The sequence below is a fragment of the Thunnus maccoyii genome, chromosome 13, assembly GCF_910596095.1.
Source record: "Thunnus maccoyii chromosome 13, fThuMac1.1, whole genome shotgun sequence".
Taxonomy (NCBI): domain Eukaryota; kingdom Metazoa; phylum Chordata; class Actinopteri; order Scombriformes; family Scombridae; genus Thunnus; species Thunnus maccoyii.
The window spans coordinates 25210191-25225114 of record NC_056545.1 but is presented as its reverse complement, the minus strand read 5'-3'; the positions used below and the strand labels follow the sequence as shown (position 1 = coordinate 25225114).

Below are 14924 nucleotides of genomic sequence, written 5' to 3'. Positions count from 1 at the left end.
AAGCTGCATGTTTTCATATTTCAAATCAACTCTGAATTGAATTTTATTTAGCTGACGTCTGATGATGAAAAGTCAATTTGTACCACTGACGTGATTATCATTTTATTAAGAGCTGATCACGAATTATCAAATTGTTGTCACATAGGGCTCACGGTTAAAATGTTTTTAATTATATAAATCAGGAGACTTTGAGATCCCTGCGCGCCCTGCGCTTTAACGCACCGGCTCTATCCACTTTTCTTTTTTTGATCTGGATTATTATTGCAGGCTACAAATCCTTTCTTTGGACGAGAATTAATGAGAGGGGAAATTGGATAACGGGGTAAATGAGAAAACTGAGAGGGGGCTGGGTTCTGTTCCAGACACGGATCACAAGAAAAACTGCGATAATGTGATACAAACCGTCAGGACGTGCAGGAGTCGGCGGCATCCTGGACGCAGGACGCGCACACGCAGAACCTTAAAGCTGCACGTTTCTGTCTTCTCCCTCGAAAAATAAAACAACAAACGAACAAACAGATCGCGTTTCAATGTTATGAAAATACCAACATGTCAAGTACAAACTATATAATGATTGAACGCAACAGTTCTGATTGTGAACCCAAAAACAGTCAGACATGCTTCACTTTTTCTCCTCCATGTTGATGAATATCTTGAAATTAGTTTAAAATGTGATGAACTTTGAAACGTAAATGATTTTCATTTTTTTTAATTATTCGGCAACAGTTCCGGATTTTTTTTAGCCAATTAAGCTTCAACAATCAAAACAAGCAGCTCAGATTTACACATTAGAAGAACCGGACCAGGTCTGTTTACACCTGTACGTCCTGACGTTCTGACGTCTGGAGCTCAGAGTTCCAGCGTCTCCATGGTGCGAGACAAGAACATAATTTTGGCATTTTCCGAAATTTGGCCCAGTCGCCATCTTTTTTCCATAATTTCAATGCTAGTTTTGGACAATTTGATGCATTGAAACCAAAATAACAGTGTTTCAAATCACTACACTAATTGTTTACACATTCCACACCTGTCCCGGGATATTTCATTCGTTCTATCCAATAAATAATCATTTTACACGGAGAAATCGTCGAATAACTGTCTGTTTTCACCAAATCTGTGTTTTTTTCAATAGGCCCAATTACATGCTATGAACTGTCCACCTTTAAACTCTAAAAGTGACATTATTTTTACTCTAAGATTGGTTTCAAAACTTTCTTGGAGATAAATAATGAATAAATCATAAGTAAAATATAAATTTTAAATTGGTCTTACCTGCCGGGTCACGGTCCATCTCATGGGCGACTCCAGTCAGCAGGTGGTCACCAGTGGAGAGGGGTCCTCCGAGGGCCATTTCCAACTTGTTCAGTTGTCCACAAGAGTTCAGAAGTCCAAGTAGTTGTTCAGAGATCCAAGTAGTTTTGTTTTCCAACAAGATCCGCTTTAGAGTTCAAGAGTTTTCCAAGAGTTCACTTTCCAGTATCCAAGCTTTGCAATAGGTCCACTCGGGTCCAAGTTCAGGTGCAAAGTGAGGAATCAAGGTTCTGTTGGCATGACGTAACCTCGGTTTGCTCATCGATGACGCACGCGCATGCGTGTGAGAGAGTTTTTAAATCAAATTTTAAAAAAACATTTATTTATACTAGTTTGTTCAATTATTTGTACGATTTGTTTTTCTTTCATTTCAGCAGCTTTGCAGTAATGTGCAAATCATTTGTGGTATTTCGTCCTTACATTCAGAGTTATTACTGACATTTAACTCTAATACAACCTGATTCAGCAAATATTGTACTAATGATCATGACAATACAACGAATTTGAAAACAAAAGAGAGAGAAAGAGAGCAAAGATATTGATGTGCAGCTGTCAGAAATGTCTCCTGCAGCAGCTGATGGTCTGATGATAAAACACACAACAGGATGCAGAAAACAATTACAAGTTAAAACGGAAACAAACAGTTTTATTGCATTAAGTTATAATTCATATGTGCAGTTTTTTTAGAAGACATAAATGTCTGCTGTCAGTAAATGGCCTAGTTAGTACATAGAGTATGTAGTTTGATGTCTAAAAGGACAAGTTTGGGGCAAATCTCTGTGACAAAGAGTTAAAAATGCAAACTAACATTTCCATTTACCAGCAGTAATAACAACAAACCAGATGAATATTAAACAGACTTTGTGATCATGCCATGTTTTTGATTAGGGCCCAAGCACGAAAACGCCAGGGGCCCAACGGTGTGCAAAGTAACTAGTAACTGTAGCGGTCAGATAAATGTAGAACAATAGTACTATTCAACAGCAGACATTTTGACTTGTCATAGCAGGAAAAGCACAGGTGTTACTTATAACATTAACGATGGCTCCGTACCATTTAGGTGCCCCAGTATGCTAAACCAGTTAGCCAAATAGGAGGCCTGAAACCTCCACATGTAATTGGAATGCAGCCATGGTTAATGTTATTAATTACACCTGTACTTCTCCTGGTATGACATTTTAAAATATCTGCCATGAAAAAGATCCATATTGCCCTCAGAAATGTGACGGCAGCCAGGTCATTCTTTCAGGAATAGTTCATCTTACTCACATTTTAAGCTCATTCAAAGTCTTGAACTGTGTAATTTGCCCACAAAACAGTTTCTATTTTCTAACAGCACCACATAAAGTTGATTCATCAACAACAAAGAACATTCAAAAATGCTGTTTTATTAAATTCATAATGAATGAATGTTTAGTATTGGTGTACTTTGTATTAGAATGGTGAATATTAACATGTTACTTAACACTTAAATCTTATCCAATAAAACTGTAACAAATAGACTTAGTACTGTGCTTTTATCATACAATAACTACTGATGAAGGTAGTATAAGCATAAATTGTGAAATATAAAAACTTACTGCTTAACTTGAGTTAACAGTGAACAGTTAAATTGCACAAACTTAAAAGAATTTCCTTCATCTGAACTGAACAAATAATGTACAACAACCTTCTATAAAACATTCTTCCAACATGCATTAAGTTTTCTCTGTGACTATTACAGGCCTTTTGTTTTTCTTTCTACCACAGTCTCTGTGTTGTGTGTTTTAACCAGATGATCAGGTGATGTGTATGAGGGCATGACGTGTCCCTAAAACCCTGATTCTCAGCCCACGTTAAACAACCACATGAAAAGAATATGTTATAGTTAAAGAATGAACAATTCAATGACATTGGCTCATATTTTATAAGTATAAATTAAAAATTAATTAAAATGTACTAAAAAAATAATTACACTCAAAAAAATTAAATTATATTTAGCAATGACTGCTCTGTATTCTTCCACTTATGGTGGTGGCTTTACCATTATCATTTTGTGGTTTGATAAAGTCAGTGAGAGGATCATTTGAGTCATAGCTGAAAATGACGCTTTATCAGTCAAACCCCTGAAAGTCAAATATCTAAAACAAAGCAAAGGTAGAAAATACATGCAAGCCCAGTTGGCTTCCATGGATTGAAAACATCTTTTGAAATAATGTTGCTAAGTAAGCTTGTTTATCTACATTAAATATCTAACTGGGAAAGTCACACAAGTTCTAAAATTGGCCATAATATGTACATACATGTACATGTAAAACATGATAAAACTGCAGCTGCTAACGAGCTAATGTTTGCTTTCTAATAGTCTCTGTGTCCAATAGAGCTGCCAACAATGTTAAACAATAATTTAATCTGCACTTCATTTAGTTAACCCAAAAGTAAATCTGATAAACTGTACAAGCAGGGTAAAAGATGAGGCAAATGTCTCTGTAGGTGGTGGATGGCTCTTGTTGCCTCTATGGGGTTACCTTTGCATCTTTGCAGGGGCCACACATAGCCTGACTGATTGAACCGACTAGTTGAGCAAACTTAAACTTGATATTTCAAGTACAATCAACTTTTTAGAACATTTTAGTTAAAATGAGCTGAGGTCCCAGGGCTGATACTGTATGAATAAAACTTCTAAGTAATGGTCTTAAGATTGATCCTAAAATTTGAGTCAGAAAATCCCTTGTAAAAAGTGGGCTGTAGGTGGATTTGCAATAAGAAACCAAAGTAATTTCCAGCAAAGTTTAAGTTTGATTCTTCAGCGCTGACTGCAGTGACTCTTAAAGTAAAGACTACAATCATGTCTACCCACAGTGCCCTCCCTCAGCACTGAATCAGCCAATAGCAGGTCTCCAGAGGGGACACGTCAGAGCTGAATCACATCAATCATCACAGTTTCATGTACAACATGTTGTGATTAAGACTACCCTTCATTCATTGTATCCAAGATTATATATACTTCAATATATTGTTGCATGTTAGAGAAAAGTTTACTATATATTTCCCTTACAGTTATCCTGACAATATCAATTGATACTATATATATCCTATAATATATGCTATTTGGGATATTATTCATAAAAATCTGAAATGAGTTCAATAAGGATATACAGTACAGATGATTTTAACTGATACGTCTGTGGACGTCCTATAAAATGTATTTTTAATTGTAACAGACCAGAGGCATCCATGTCCATGTTATCATCCATCCATGTAGATTTCACACACATCTAAGACATGAAGAACATCGTTGGCTGCAGGGCTTCTTGTAACTGATCCGTTACAATCTTATCACGAGATTTACATGAAGACCCTCAGTCATGCTGCAGGGCAACTTAGATCCAAAGTTTGGACCTCATCGGTACACTGAGCCTCAGTGTTGTTGCTCATGTTTGCAGGACTGAAAGGAGTTTTTGTGGATGATATAAGGTGAAAATGTTCTTCAGACTCTTACACCCAGAGGTCTGAATCAAGAATATGAGATTAAACATTTTCTCTGAAGTATAAAAAATGTTGGTGGCTTCTTGATGGCTTTATATGTTTATATTTCTAGTTTCTGACATACATATTTGATATTGTTAAAATTTGTAAATCTAAGAGGTGCCACTTTGTCAATTTTAAATGTCATTTGATCTAGTTCATATTACATAAAATATACATTTCTGTACAAATATTTGTACAGAAAGATCCCCTTTCTGTACAAGAATTTGAGGTTCCTTTTTTCTAGCTTACTATATCTTTCTGAACATATGTGATATTGTGATATATGTGATGATGAATGTGATGAAATGTTTATATATAAGATGTATCTTTTGATATTTGTGATATTTTTGATCTATTGATTTTGAAGTATGGCCTTGGTATTCCTGCTCTTTTCTATGTACTTTATTAAATGATTAGATGATTATCACCCTGGGCAGGTTGGATGTCCACATTCTGACCTAAACAAGATCAGAGTAGGATCGAAGTGTTCAGATTAAATTTTGTGGCTTGTTTAAATGTGCAGGCGTTACCTATTTTCATTGACACTGCTTTCTATTAGCCTTACACCTACACGATGTGCATATAATTACTTTCCTTCAACTCATAAGGTACAAATGTGCACATATGATAAAGCAGTCTTCAGCAGATCTAAATATATCAACATATTTGAAAATTAACAGCAAATCTAATCAGTCATGTGAGTTAAATCTTTCACTGGAGGTCACTTTCAACAGTTTGTAAAATTGACCACCAGGTGGTGCAATATGCAAAGATCTGAAACTAAAGATCCAAATATGGTTCAATCTTTCAGGAAGAACTACACTACCAACATTTCTGATCATGTGGTGAATTATTTAAGTATATTAAATGGAAGAAATACAGAAAGAAGTCATTATTCTGATATATCTGTGCAAGTTGGCTGAAAACGATCCACTATAAATACACATGACCATAGAGTGCAGTTTTACATTCAGAGGACAGTTTTATTTATATCAAAGATCTTAAATCACAGACGGACACAAAGTCAGAGTGTTTTGGTAACTTTTATTTTACTAAAAAAAAGGGGGAAAAAGTTCACATTGACATTTAGCCTCAATATTACAGTATATTGAAATTCTTCTCAAATGAAGTAAAATACAACATTTTTTATTTTATTTTAATCTTATATTAAAAATATCAAATAGTACTGATCTAGCAGTGCTTACAGTATTTAAGATATGTCGCAGGCTTGATAGCAGAAAGGTTGGCTTTGTACAGAGCAGAGATGGGCTGTTGTTGGTCTTAGCGAGGGCCTACAGTAGCAGAGACCACCTACCTTTGTGTTACCCGGCCTGGTTTGATTGACAAGCTGAACATGCAATGAGGGCAACTACACAAATCATCCTATAGATTATACCGGTGCAGTAAGACACTTGGAACAGGCTTGCAATGCAACAACAAGAAAAAAAAAGCTAAATGTTCCATTCATTGTGTTTTTTTTCCCCAACAACCCTCATGTCACAGAGTGCCCCTTCTCCTCTACAAAGTGATCTGAAATTCATTGGCAGACTTTCTGATGATCTTTTCAGTACAGCTTACCAACCATGGACATGGTGAATGAGAAAATCAGACTAAAAATAACATCACTACCTGAATAAACTTCAAAAAACACACTCCTTAGAGCATTTCTCTAGTTGCACAGAACTGTACAGGCACACATATTATATATATTTAAAATAAATAGGGCTAATTTGGCCAAGACTCACTGGGGAGGGCAGTTCTCTCGTTTGTCAGCACAGAGAGACGCGTTGCCAGTCATTTATTAGGACGGCTTCCCACCCACTTCTAAACCTCACAAGTTCTCATAGTCCCTTAAACACAAACACACGCACTCACTCACTCACTCACTCACGTATGTACATCCACGTTGTCTCTCATACACCCGGCCTCCTCCACCACATGCACAAAGCCAGAAAGACAAGAAAAAGGAAATGAAACAGCTGTTGAACATAGTTATAAAACACGTAAATGCCATTTTTTTCTGGAATGCCTCTGATCAGGAAAAAAAAAAAAAAAAGTGTCACGCTGGAGGTTGCGAGTCGACCGGTTTTCTGAGATCATGAAACCAGTGTCTGGAAAAGGCTCCCTAGATGACGCCAACACACACATCCCTGTGTATGATCCTGTGTTGAAGGACCGTGGCCTCCAGAACCCCCTCACTACCACCGCCACCTGACCTTTCCCACTGCGGTCCGAGAATGCCTTGTCATCATGTCGGTGGGAGGCGGGGAGGGGAGGGGAGGGGGGGGGGGGGGGCTCTGCTCTCCTCACATTACAAACATGACATGACACGTGACTACTAGACAACCAGGAAATCTCCTTCACCACCTCCCTACGTACTCGGCTTCATCTCTTTTCAGGACGGGGGGGGGGGGGGGGGGAAGAAGGTTGATTAAGGGCTGTTTTGGAGTAGACGGGAAGGATGTGGGTGGGGGAGTGGGGGCTGTACAGTCGAGACGAGCCGCCCGCTGGGAGAAGAGGCGAGGCGGGAGGACCGAGCGGCGGGGACCGAAAGGTTCGTATGGAGTCTCTCACTCTCTCTCGTCTCCAGAAGTCGCCCTGAGGGAGGTGGGTGGGGATTAGACGTCAGTGGAGAAGTAGAGCGTGTTGCGCTTCAGTTCGGCAAAGGAGATGGGAGGATGCTGCAGGTAGTAGAGCAGCACCTGGACCTAAGAGGAGACAGAAAGAGATGAAACTTTACAGTCATCTTATCCACATCTGAAATGAACCCACATTATCCTGGTTGTCTGTCTGCTCATACCTCAATGTGACTAATACAGTTTAAATAAGTTTTCCATGATTAACCGATTTAATATGTAGGAAAGGTTCTGGCAGTCTGCAAACATTTTGAAATTTTGTAAAGTCTAGACAATCTACTTTATGAAAACAGGTGAATCAGTCTAATGTTTCCCCTTCAGTCCACTCCATAAATTTCCCTTAATCTCCCTTTTAATCAGTTTCATCAGACGAGCACATGTCTGGAAAATTGAGTTTTTGATTTACTGTTTGTTTAATGCTGCAAGAGGCTCACCAGATAAATGAGTTTCTAGCTTGTAACTGAATTTAAAATATGTATTTTACTACTCAGACAAAGTGTATTTTGTGAGTCAGTGAGCTTAAAAGCATGTAGGAACGACTGCTACCCTCTCTTCAGTTTTGCTAGATGGGTTCTTTTATTAGAAAGAGGTCTCATGTCTCAGTATAAGATTATTGTATATTCAGGATATGCAGGCGGAAGCATCTTTCAAGGGTGTTTGACGTTGTGTATACTTATGCAATAAACATTTAGAATTTAAATATGCCCCAATACAAACACTCAGCTTCACTGTTAGACAGACGGGGCCTGCTACATGTGCACGCTGTCCCAGTTATGATGATTTACTCTGGATGTTGTTCTTTTTTCTGCCAAGAAAAGACATTTGTGCACAGGAAACTCATCTCTCAGTAGGGATGAATGGATGTCCTGGAGCCTAAATACAGCTGGGGGAATAGACCGCAGTGACACGGGTCACTTAGCGTCGTGGGAGTAAAATTCATCTGGAAAAACATGTGCGCAGACCGAGGAAATATGCATGTACGCACCAGTCTGTCACTCACTGCATACACTCAGTTTCCCTCTATCAACGACAGTATATTCACATACACCTGCGACCGTAAAGTGTGTGTAGGTACCTGTGCCATGACGTCGTGTGACCAGATGTCAGAGGCGGAGGTGATGTGCTGTCCCTTCGTGCTCTCTGACTCTGAGGGCCTGAGAAGAGTGGGGCCAAACACAGTGGCCAGGTTATGGAGGGACATCTTGTTGATGGGCTCCTTCTCAGCCACCCTGCAGGAACACACGCCAACAGGCAGGACGGGGTTAAAAGTGACAGCGACGGTCGTTACAAATGTCGGCAGAAACTGCACAGTGGAGAATGTGTACAGTAGATGACTGTGGTTGTACTGGGAAGCTTTTGAGTGTGAATGTGAAGCTGATTTTTCCATGGCTAGTGTGTGAGTGTATGTGTACCGTTTGAGGTGCTCCAGCAGAGTGAGGAAGGTCATGAGGTTGGGGTCAGGCAGGGAGCGCAGGAGGTGCATCATGCAGTTCTCCTTGGCAGCCGGGTCTGAGAGAGCTGCGGAGGAGAGGACAAAGATGTCAGATCCAATTATGGAAAGACAGCGTTTAAACTTTAGCCCTCATCTGATCCAGCTGGGCAACTTTAACTCTCTTGTAAACCTCTATAATGGCTCACTGATGACAAACACTTCCTGGGCTAATGTGGAAGTTTGGGAGTAGGGTAAAAGGTCATACCTATGCCCTCCATGAAGGCCGGGTAGAGGCGGTCGGTGAGCAGAGGCTCCGGCAGCTCCCTGAAGTACAGCTTGAGCGTTCCTGCGATGGCGTTGATGTCCATGTCGCTCAGCATCACCAGGATATCTTTGGTATCTACAGGCCAGACACACACATTATAAACAGAACACATTATTACAGGCTCACAATAACTCAGCTGCTCTCTCCTCTCCCTCATCTCCAGGAATGATATAATCTCTAAATAACCCCACGTCCAGACAGAGACAGATGCAGACAAGAGAATGAAAGGTGATAGCAGCCTCTGCTCAGTCCGCTCTTAGTGATGTAAAAGCAGTTGTGACTGACACTAAGAGGCTCTTATGCAACATTTTTCTATGATCATTTTAACTCGTGTTAAGTGTCTTCAAGTACCCTGAAAAGTGCTCTATAAATAAAATGTATTATCATTATAAAAATGTATTATAACACTTGAACACTTGACAGCTGCTGCTCCTCATCTCTGTCCCCTGGCCTCCCTGACTGCCAATTCTCACAAATCTCTTCGCTAAACAACTGTGAGCAAAGGCCTCGGTTACTATGACATCAGAAAGTCTTTTTCCAAAACATACACATACAGCCTCTGTGCACACATTACATTTACAGGAAATTATTATGGACAAAGTAGCTAAATGCTTGATGACTGATCATATTTAAATTGGTGAATCCTGTGGGGGAAATATTCCTCACGCAACTACGCATCAACTCAAAATTTAAGACCTTCAAGATATGAAAATCTATTTAAGACTTTTAAGGAAAGGATCGATTATTCAAACTATCATCTTAGAGGGAAATTAAAATATGTTTCTGGGTTTATTTACTGTAATCTACTGGTACTACATAGTACTGACAAAAAAAAAACTGTTAAATTTGATCTCCAGACAAGATGATGGAAGGGAAAGATAACACAGAGAGAGAGTGAGTGGAGTCTTACTGGTGTCGAATGCTAATTTGAGGGCCTGGATGTCCGTGGCCACCCCTGAGATCCTGTAGATTCCCACCTCGTCGATCCCCCTCTTCTCCACTTCCTCAATGCACTGGCGGACGATGTAAGGCACCTTGGAGCGCTCGCGCCTGTGGACGTTTAACAGTCGTGTTAATTCTCTGATGATGTGAGTGAAGTTATACAGATTTTCTACTGTTGACATGTAAACAATTCAGCTTTAAAAGGTAACAGCCCCATTTTAGGAACATACTTACTTTGTCACCACGTTGATTTTGACTCCAAACACCCCGCTCTGTTTTTTGGACGGCGTCCTCTTCAAGCTTAGATCCCGACTTGTAAACTTCATGGAGAATTCCACTTTGATCTGATGACAGACATTTTAACATTTGGGTTTTTAAAAAAAAAAACATTAGAGCCAAACAGATGTCAATTCTGAATATAGTTTGAATCTCAAAGCTATTAACAGATCTCTTCATATTATCAAGTTCTTTTTAACAATCTGTGTACATAAAATGTCTGTACTTTTGAGGACATAACACTTAATCAACTAAATATAACAATCTAAACCTATTTGACTCTCCTGCAGGGATGTAAGAGGATACAGTGTTGTTAAGACTGATGAATAAAAACATTGTCCAAACAGAAAAGCTGGCCAACTTTACATCGCTCCTGCCAAACATAACATATGTCACCACAGAGTGTATGTCATAATCTAAAGTTGATTTCAAATCGCTTGTGTCTTTACCCCGTTCATCTCTATGACGTCCATGTGCCAGTTCTTGGACTGCACCGTCTGAGGATCCAGCTGAAAGACACAACAGAGACAGAGATACATTGGATGATAAGATGTTTGACCAAATAAGGTTACGTTACTTAATTCATTCACAGAGTTTCCCAGAAGACGACGTTGCTACATCAAATCATCAGATGATGAGTGTCGGCACAGAAAAGTCCCATTTCTGCAAGATATTGTTATGGGAAAACAATAGAAGAGAGAGTCACTACCTGTACACTCACAAAGAGGAAGTTAAGGGTTTTGATTATGTGATATGACACCACATCAATCGTGGAGAATATTTTTACAACAAAAAAAGGAAGTCAGCTTTTACCATCTCGGTGAGTGCTCCCAGACATGCTTGTCTACACTTATATACACTAAAATCACGATAATGGGAAACTCAAACTTGCTTCAGAATGTCTCTTTCTGAGCAGTGTTGAACTCCCAAGAGGCCGACAACTGGTGAAGTGAAATGTGATTCGACCCGCTTGTGAGGAAGGAGGAGCAGTAGTGTGACTGCATTCAGAGCTTTTTGCACTTTAACTTCCACGTTTTCTGCTCTATTTGTTTTACTTAAAAACAAATACACCATCGTGGCGGAGGAAAGAAAAAAAGGGCTGTTCCCGCCCGGTTTCGAACCGAGGACCTTTCGCGTGTTAGGCGAACGTGATAACCACTACACTACGGGAACTGGCTGACGGCATCCCCTCCCCCTCTCTGCATACATGTAATGAGAAAGACCTGACTGAGAGATTGTCTGTAACCATGTAAATGTTCAGACAAGAAAAGCAAAGCTGCTATTGACAAAGTTTAAAGGTGAGAAGAAGGTGACAGAAGTTTAGCTTTGAACTTCTCCACATGTCTAACCTCTGAACCAGATCAAAGTCTAGCTGCTGTTGTTGGGTTTTCGTGCTTTACAGTCACCAAGTCTACTTTGGGAAAGAATGATACCACTTATGTTTCCCACATATGCCCTTGGCAGTCTCTCGGGGGTCCGACAAGGACTCCAGATTTCCTCAGACGCTTGGCCTACTTTACCACACACATTCTCAAAGTCTTCATCAGACGTCCCTTGATGCCCTCTAAGACATGATAGATGGAAACTTGTTTTAAGTCTCCTGGAGTCCCGCTAAGTGAGGCCACAACAGCTAATGTCTTTTTTATAGGCTGTTTCAGTGTCTGCACTTCAGTTATGTTATTACTATCCGGCATAGTGACAAGCTCAATTTATAATAATGAATGTTGGGTGAGCACAAGGGCAGCACGCTTCTCTTATTGTCGGCATTAGGCTGAAACCATTAAAAGTTCTCAGTGAGTGTGTTTCATCACCTCATAAAAAGGCCATTTGGCATCGGTTTCACGCATTCCTATAATCGTTAAAGCCTGTTTTCCTAGCAGGGTGTGGGTTTGAGACGACGGACAGGTAATCACTGCAATCGGGTCTTTACACAGCTACTTCCAAGAAGAGAACCGGGCAAGGATCCAGGACTCACTGCTGACGCCTCACGTAACCCCCTCGAAGTAGACTCACTGAAAAAACAAAAACTGTTCCTCCTGCTGATTTCTTCCCTGTTGCCCTCTGCTAATTTCTAAAAAAAAAAAACCTGATTAAAAATGAATGCATAGGGTTGGATAAGGGTTGTAAAAACAAAGAGGATCCTTTACAGGCAGCAGTTACACTCAGTGACCCCTCTCGAAACCGTATCCTCAACTGGACTCCTTTTATTAAAAAATACTTAGAGAGGAACTTGGCCCATTTCCCCCCTTTCCTTTCCTGGGAAATGAGTTGGTTTAAAGGGATGACTGCAAACAGCTTGGCTAAGGAGGCTGCACGAAGAAAACTGATTTAGTTCATGCTAAATATTACGTTCAGAATAAAGAGCAAAATGTCAGGAGAAGGGTTGCGTGATAGGAAACAGCTTTGTTGGAAATGAATTGTGACTTATGGAGGGATGTGTCCAGTTGGCTGGTTTAAACAAAGCGGCGGGAGGATTTAAGGTTTTATGCTAAGTGACAGCTCAGCTGGGGAAGCAGCAGGAAGAGGGCAGCAGGTAACAGAGCAGGCCTAGATTTCAATTCAAGACCTATTAAAAGCCAAAATAAAGAAATAAAGTGTGTTATACTTGTCTAAATCTGACAGTGTAACTATCATAGGCTATTATACCAAAGATATAATGATGTTTACAGCAAATAAGATTAAAAATAGACGAGACAGTGCAAAGGATACATTTTAAAGCCTCACTTTTAGCTGATTTTCTATATATTAAGACCTCATTAGACCTTTTAAGGACTCTCAGAAGAGCAGTCGCCTTTCATCTCAGTCCAAAAAGCTGAAAAGTACAATGACCAACTTCCTGCATGAAGGAGATTATAAGCACATGAGCATCTACAGTATGTGTGCACATTGATGCACATGTCAAGGAAAAGATAAAAGTCAGAACGTGTCTCGTGTTTTTTTTAAAAGACATCCTCAGGCTTATATGGTTCCGATTAGGATCGCATCAGTCTGGTGTCAAAGCTCTCTTTGTACGGCCATGAAAGCTACTGAGAATATATGATTGAGGAGAAGCCAGAGCAGACTGCAGCCTGAAGCAAAAAAAACACAGATACTTCAAATGTAGTGGACCATTGCGTACACTGATTTGTACGCATTCCAGTTGGTAGGCGGTACACATTTTGAAGCCTTTTCCTTACATAGAATACAATAAGTGTGTGTGTGTGCCAGCATGTTGCTCATTCTGTACAGTAAGTAGCTCATAATGTAGGTCTCTGAGTGTGCATCAGGTTTGGGGATCAGCTGGTTACGCTGCTGCCCATTTACTTTCTCTGTGTATATGGTCTACTAAACCTGACCCCTGTATGCTCACACACACACACACACACATCCTCCTCTCATCACTTTTCTGTGTGTTTGAGCATTTGAAATATGTCAGGAGGCATGTGGCTGCCATGTGATATGGCCCTCTTGTGGGCTCAACAGAAGATCGATGGTTGATTTCAGCGCGTCTTTCCCGCTCCTGGTTGGAGTTTCTGTCAGTCAACCAGAAGACAGGCAGAAATATCACGACCAGGAGTCTAAACTTCAAAGACGCAGCAGACAGCCGTGAGCCAGGAAGTACACACAGCCTGTACTCTGCCCCGACTGATCTACGGGGACAGAACAAAGCAGATAAGATAAATCAGGGTGTTTTGCCACCACATGGTCTTTCTTTTGTATAGACAGTGCAGGAGAACAAGCTGTCAGTTCCCTCCTTCATTATTTGTAATGATGAGAGACTTGGTAGAGAGGGTAAACTTCATTTCCTGACATTCTTAATTTGCCTTTATGAGGATTCATAAGGTGATTTGAGGTGACAGAGCCTTTTGAGTGAAAATTGGTTTAGGTTGTCAGTCCCTTTGAATACTTTTCAGACAATTTGATTACTTAAAGATTAGATTTGATAATGAGTACACTGGTAAAAATGTGGAAAAAAAGAAACATAAGACATTGCAAAATCTGTTTAAAAAGGCGCAATGCTTTGCTTATTCTGATCAAATAATAAACTGGTGAGTCAGTCACTGATTTAGCCTTTTTATTAACCATTAAACCACTGCATACACCAAGACCAACACTGTTCACTCAAAACCAACAGTGTTATTGTAAATTCAACTTTTGCTCCTTGATTTATTTGGCTCAAAAGAGACAAAAAGGGCTGTTCCCGCCCGGTTTCGAACCGAGGACCTTTCGCGTGTTAGGCGAACGTGATAACCACTACACTACGGGAACTGGCTGACAGCTTTTCTCCCCCGCTCTGCACAGATAATCCCTGCCCTCCTTCACTGGTGTGAAGTGACATGTGAGCCGTGCTGCTGCAGCCCGTATGAGACTGACAGCAACAACAGACCGACACAGCGGGATAGTCAGAGGTCTGCCTCCCCCCCCCCTCCCTCCACAGCTGTTTACATTTCCTACACAACATTTCCTGCACATGCAGCACTACAGCAGGAGAATAATAGATCCAGGTTCTTCA

General features: G+C 40.3%; 1 protein-coding gene and 2 non-coding genes across 7 annotated transcripts in view; all 3 read right to left on the bottom strand.

The window, feature by feature from the left end:
* Window positions 1–5848: 5848 nt before the first annotated feature.
* abr (ABR activator of RhoGEF and GTPase) overlaps window positions 5849–14924 on the bottom strand; it is a 131686-nt gene continuing 122610 nt past the window's right edge. For all 5 annotated transcript variants that reach the window (XM_042431274.1, XM_042431275.1, XM_042431276.1 and 2 more), the window contains 7 exons: window positions 10882–10941; window positions 10391–10500; window positions 10125–10264; window positions 9155–9289; window positions 8870–8975; window positions 8533–8686; window positions 5849–7529 (listed from right to left, as the gene is read on the bottom strand). In XM_042431274.1, the coding sequence (XP_042287208.1) occupies window positions 7440–7529; window positions 8533–8686; window positions 8870–8975; window positions 9155–9289; window positions 10125–10264; window positions 10391–10500; window positions 10882–10941 (795 nt within the window). In that variant the 3' untranslated portion in view covers window positions 5849–7439. The remainder of the gene's footprint in view (window positions 7530–8532; window positions 8687–8869; window positions 8976–9154; window positions 9290–10124; window positions 10265–10390; window positions 10501–10881; window positions 10942–14924) is intronic.
* Window positions 11533–11605, bottom strand: trnav-aac. Its single transcript has one exon. It is a non-coding gene; the product is annotated as a tRNA-Val (tRNA).
* On the bottom strand, window positions 14608–14680 carry trnav-aac. The gene has a single exon. It is a non-coding gene; the product is annotated as a tRNA-Val (tRNA).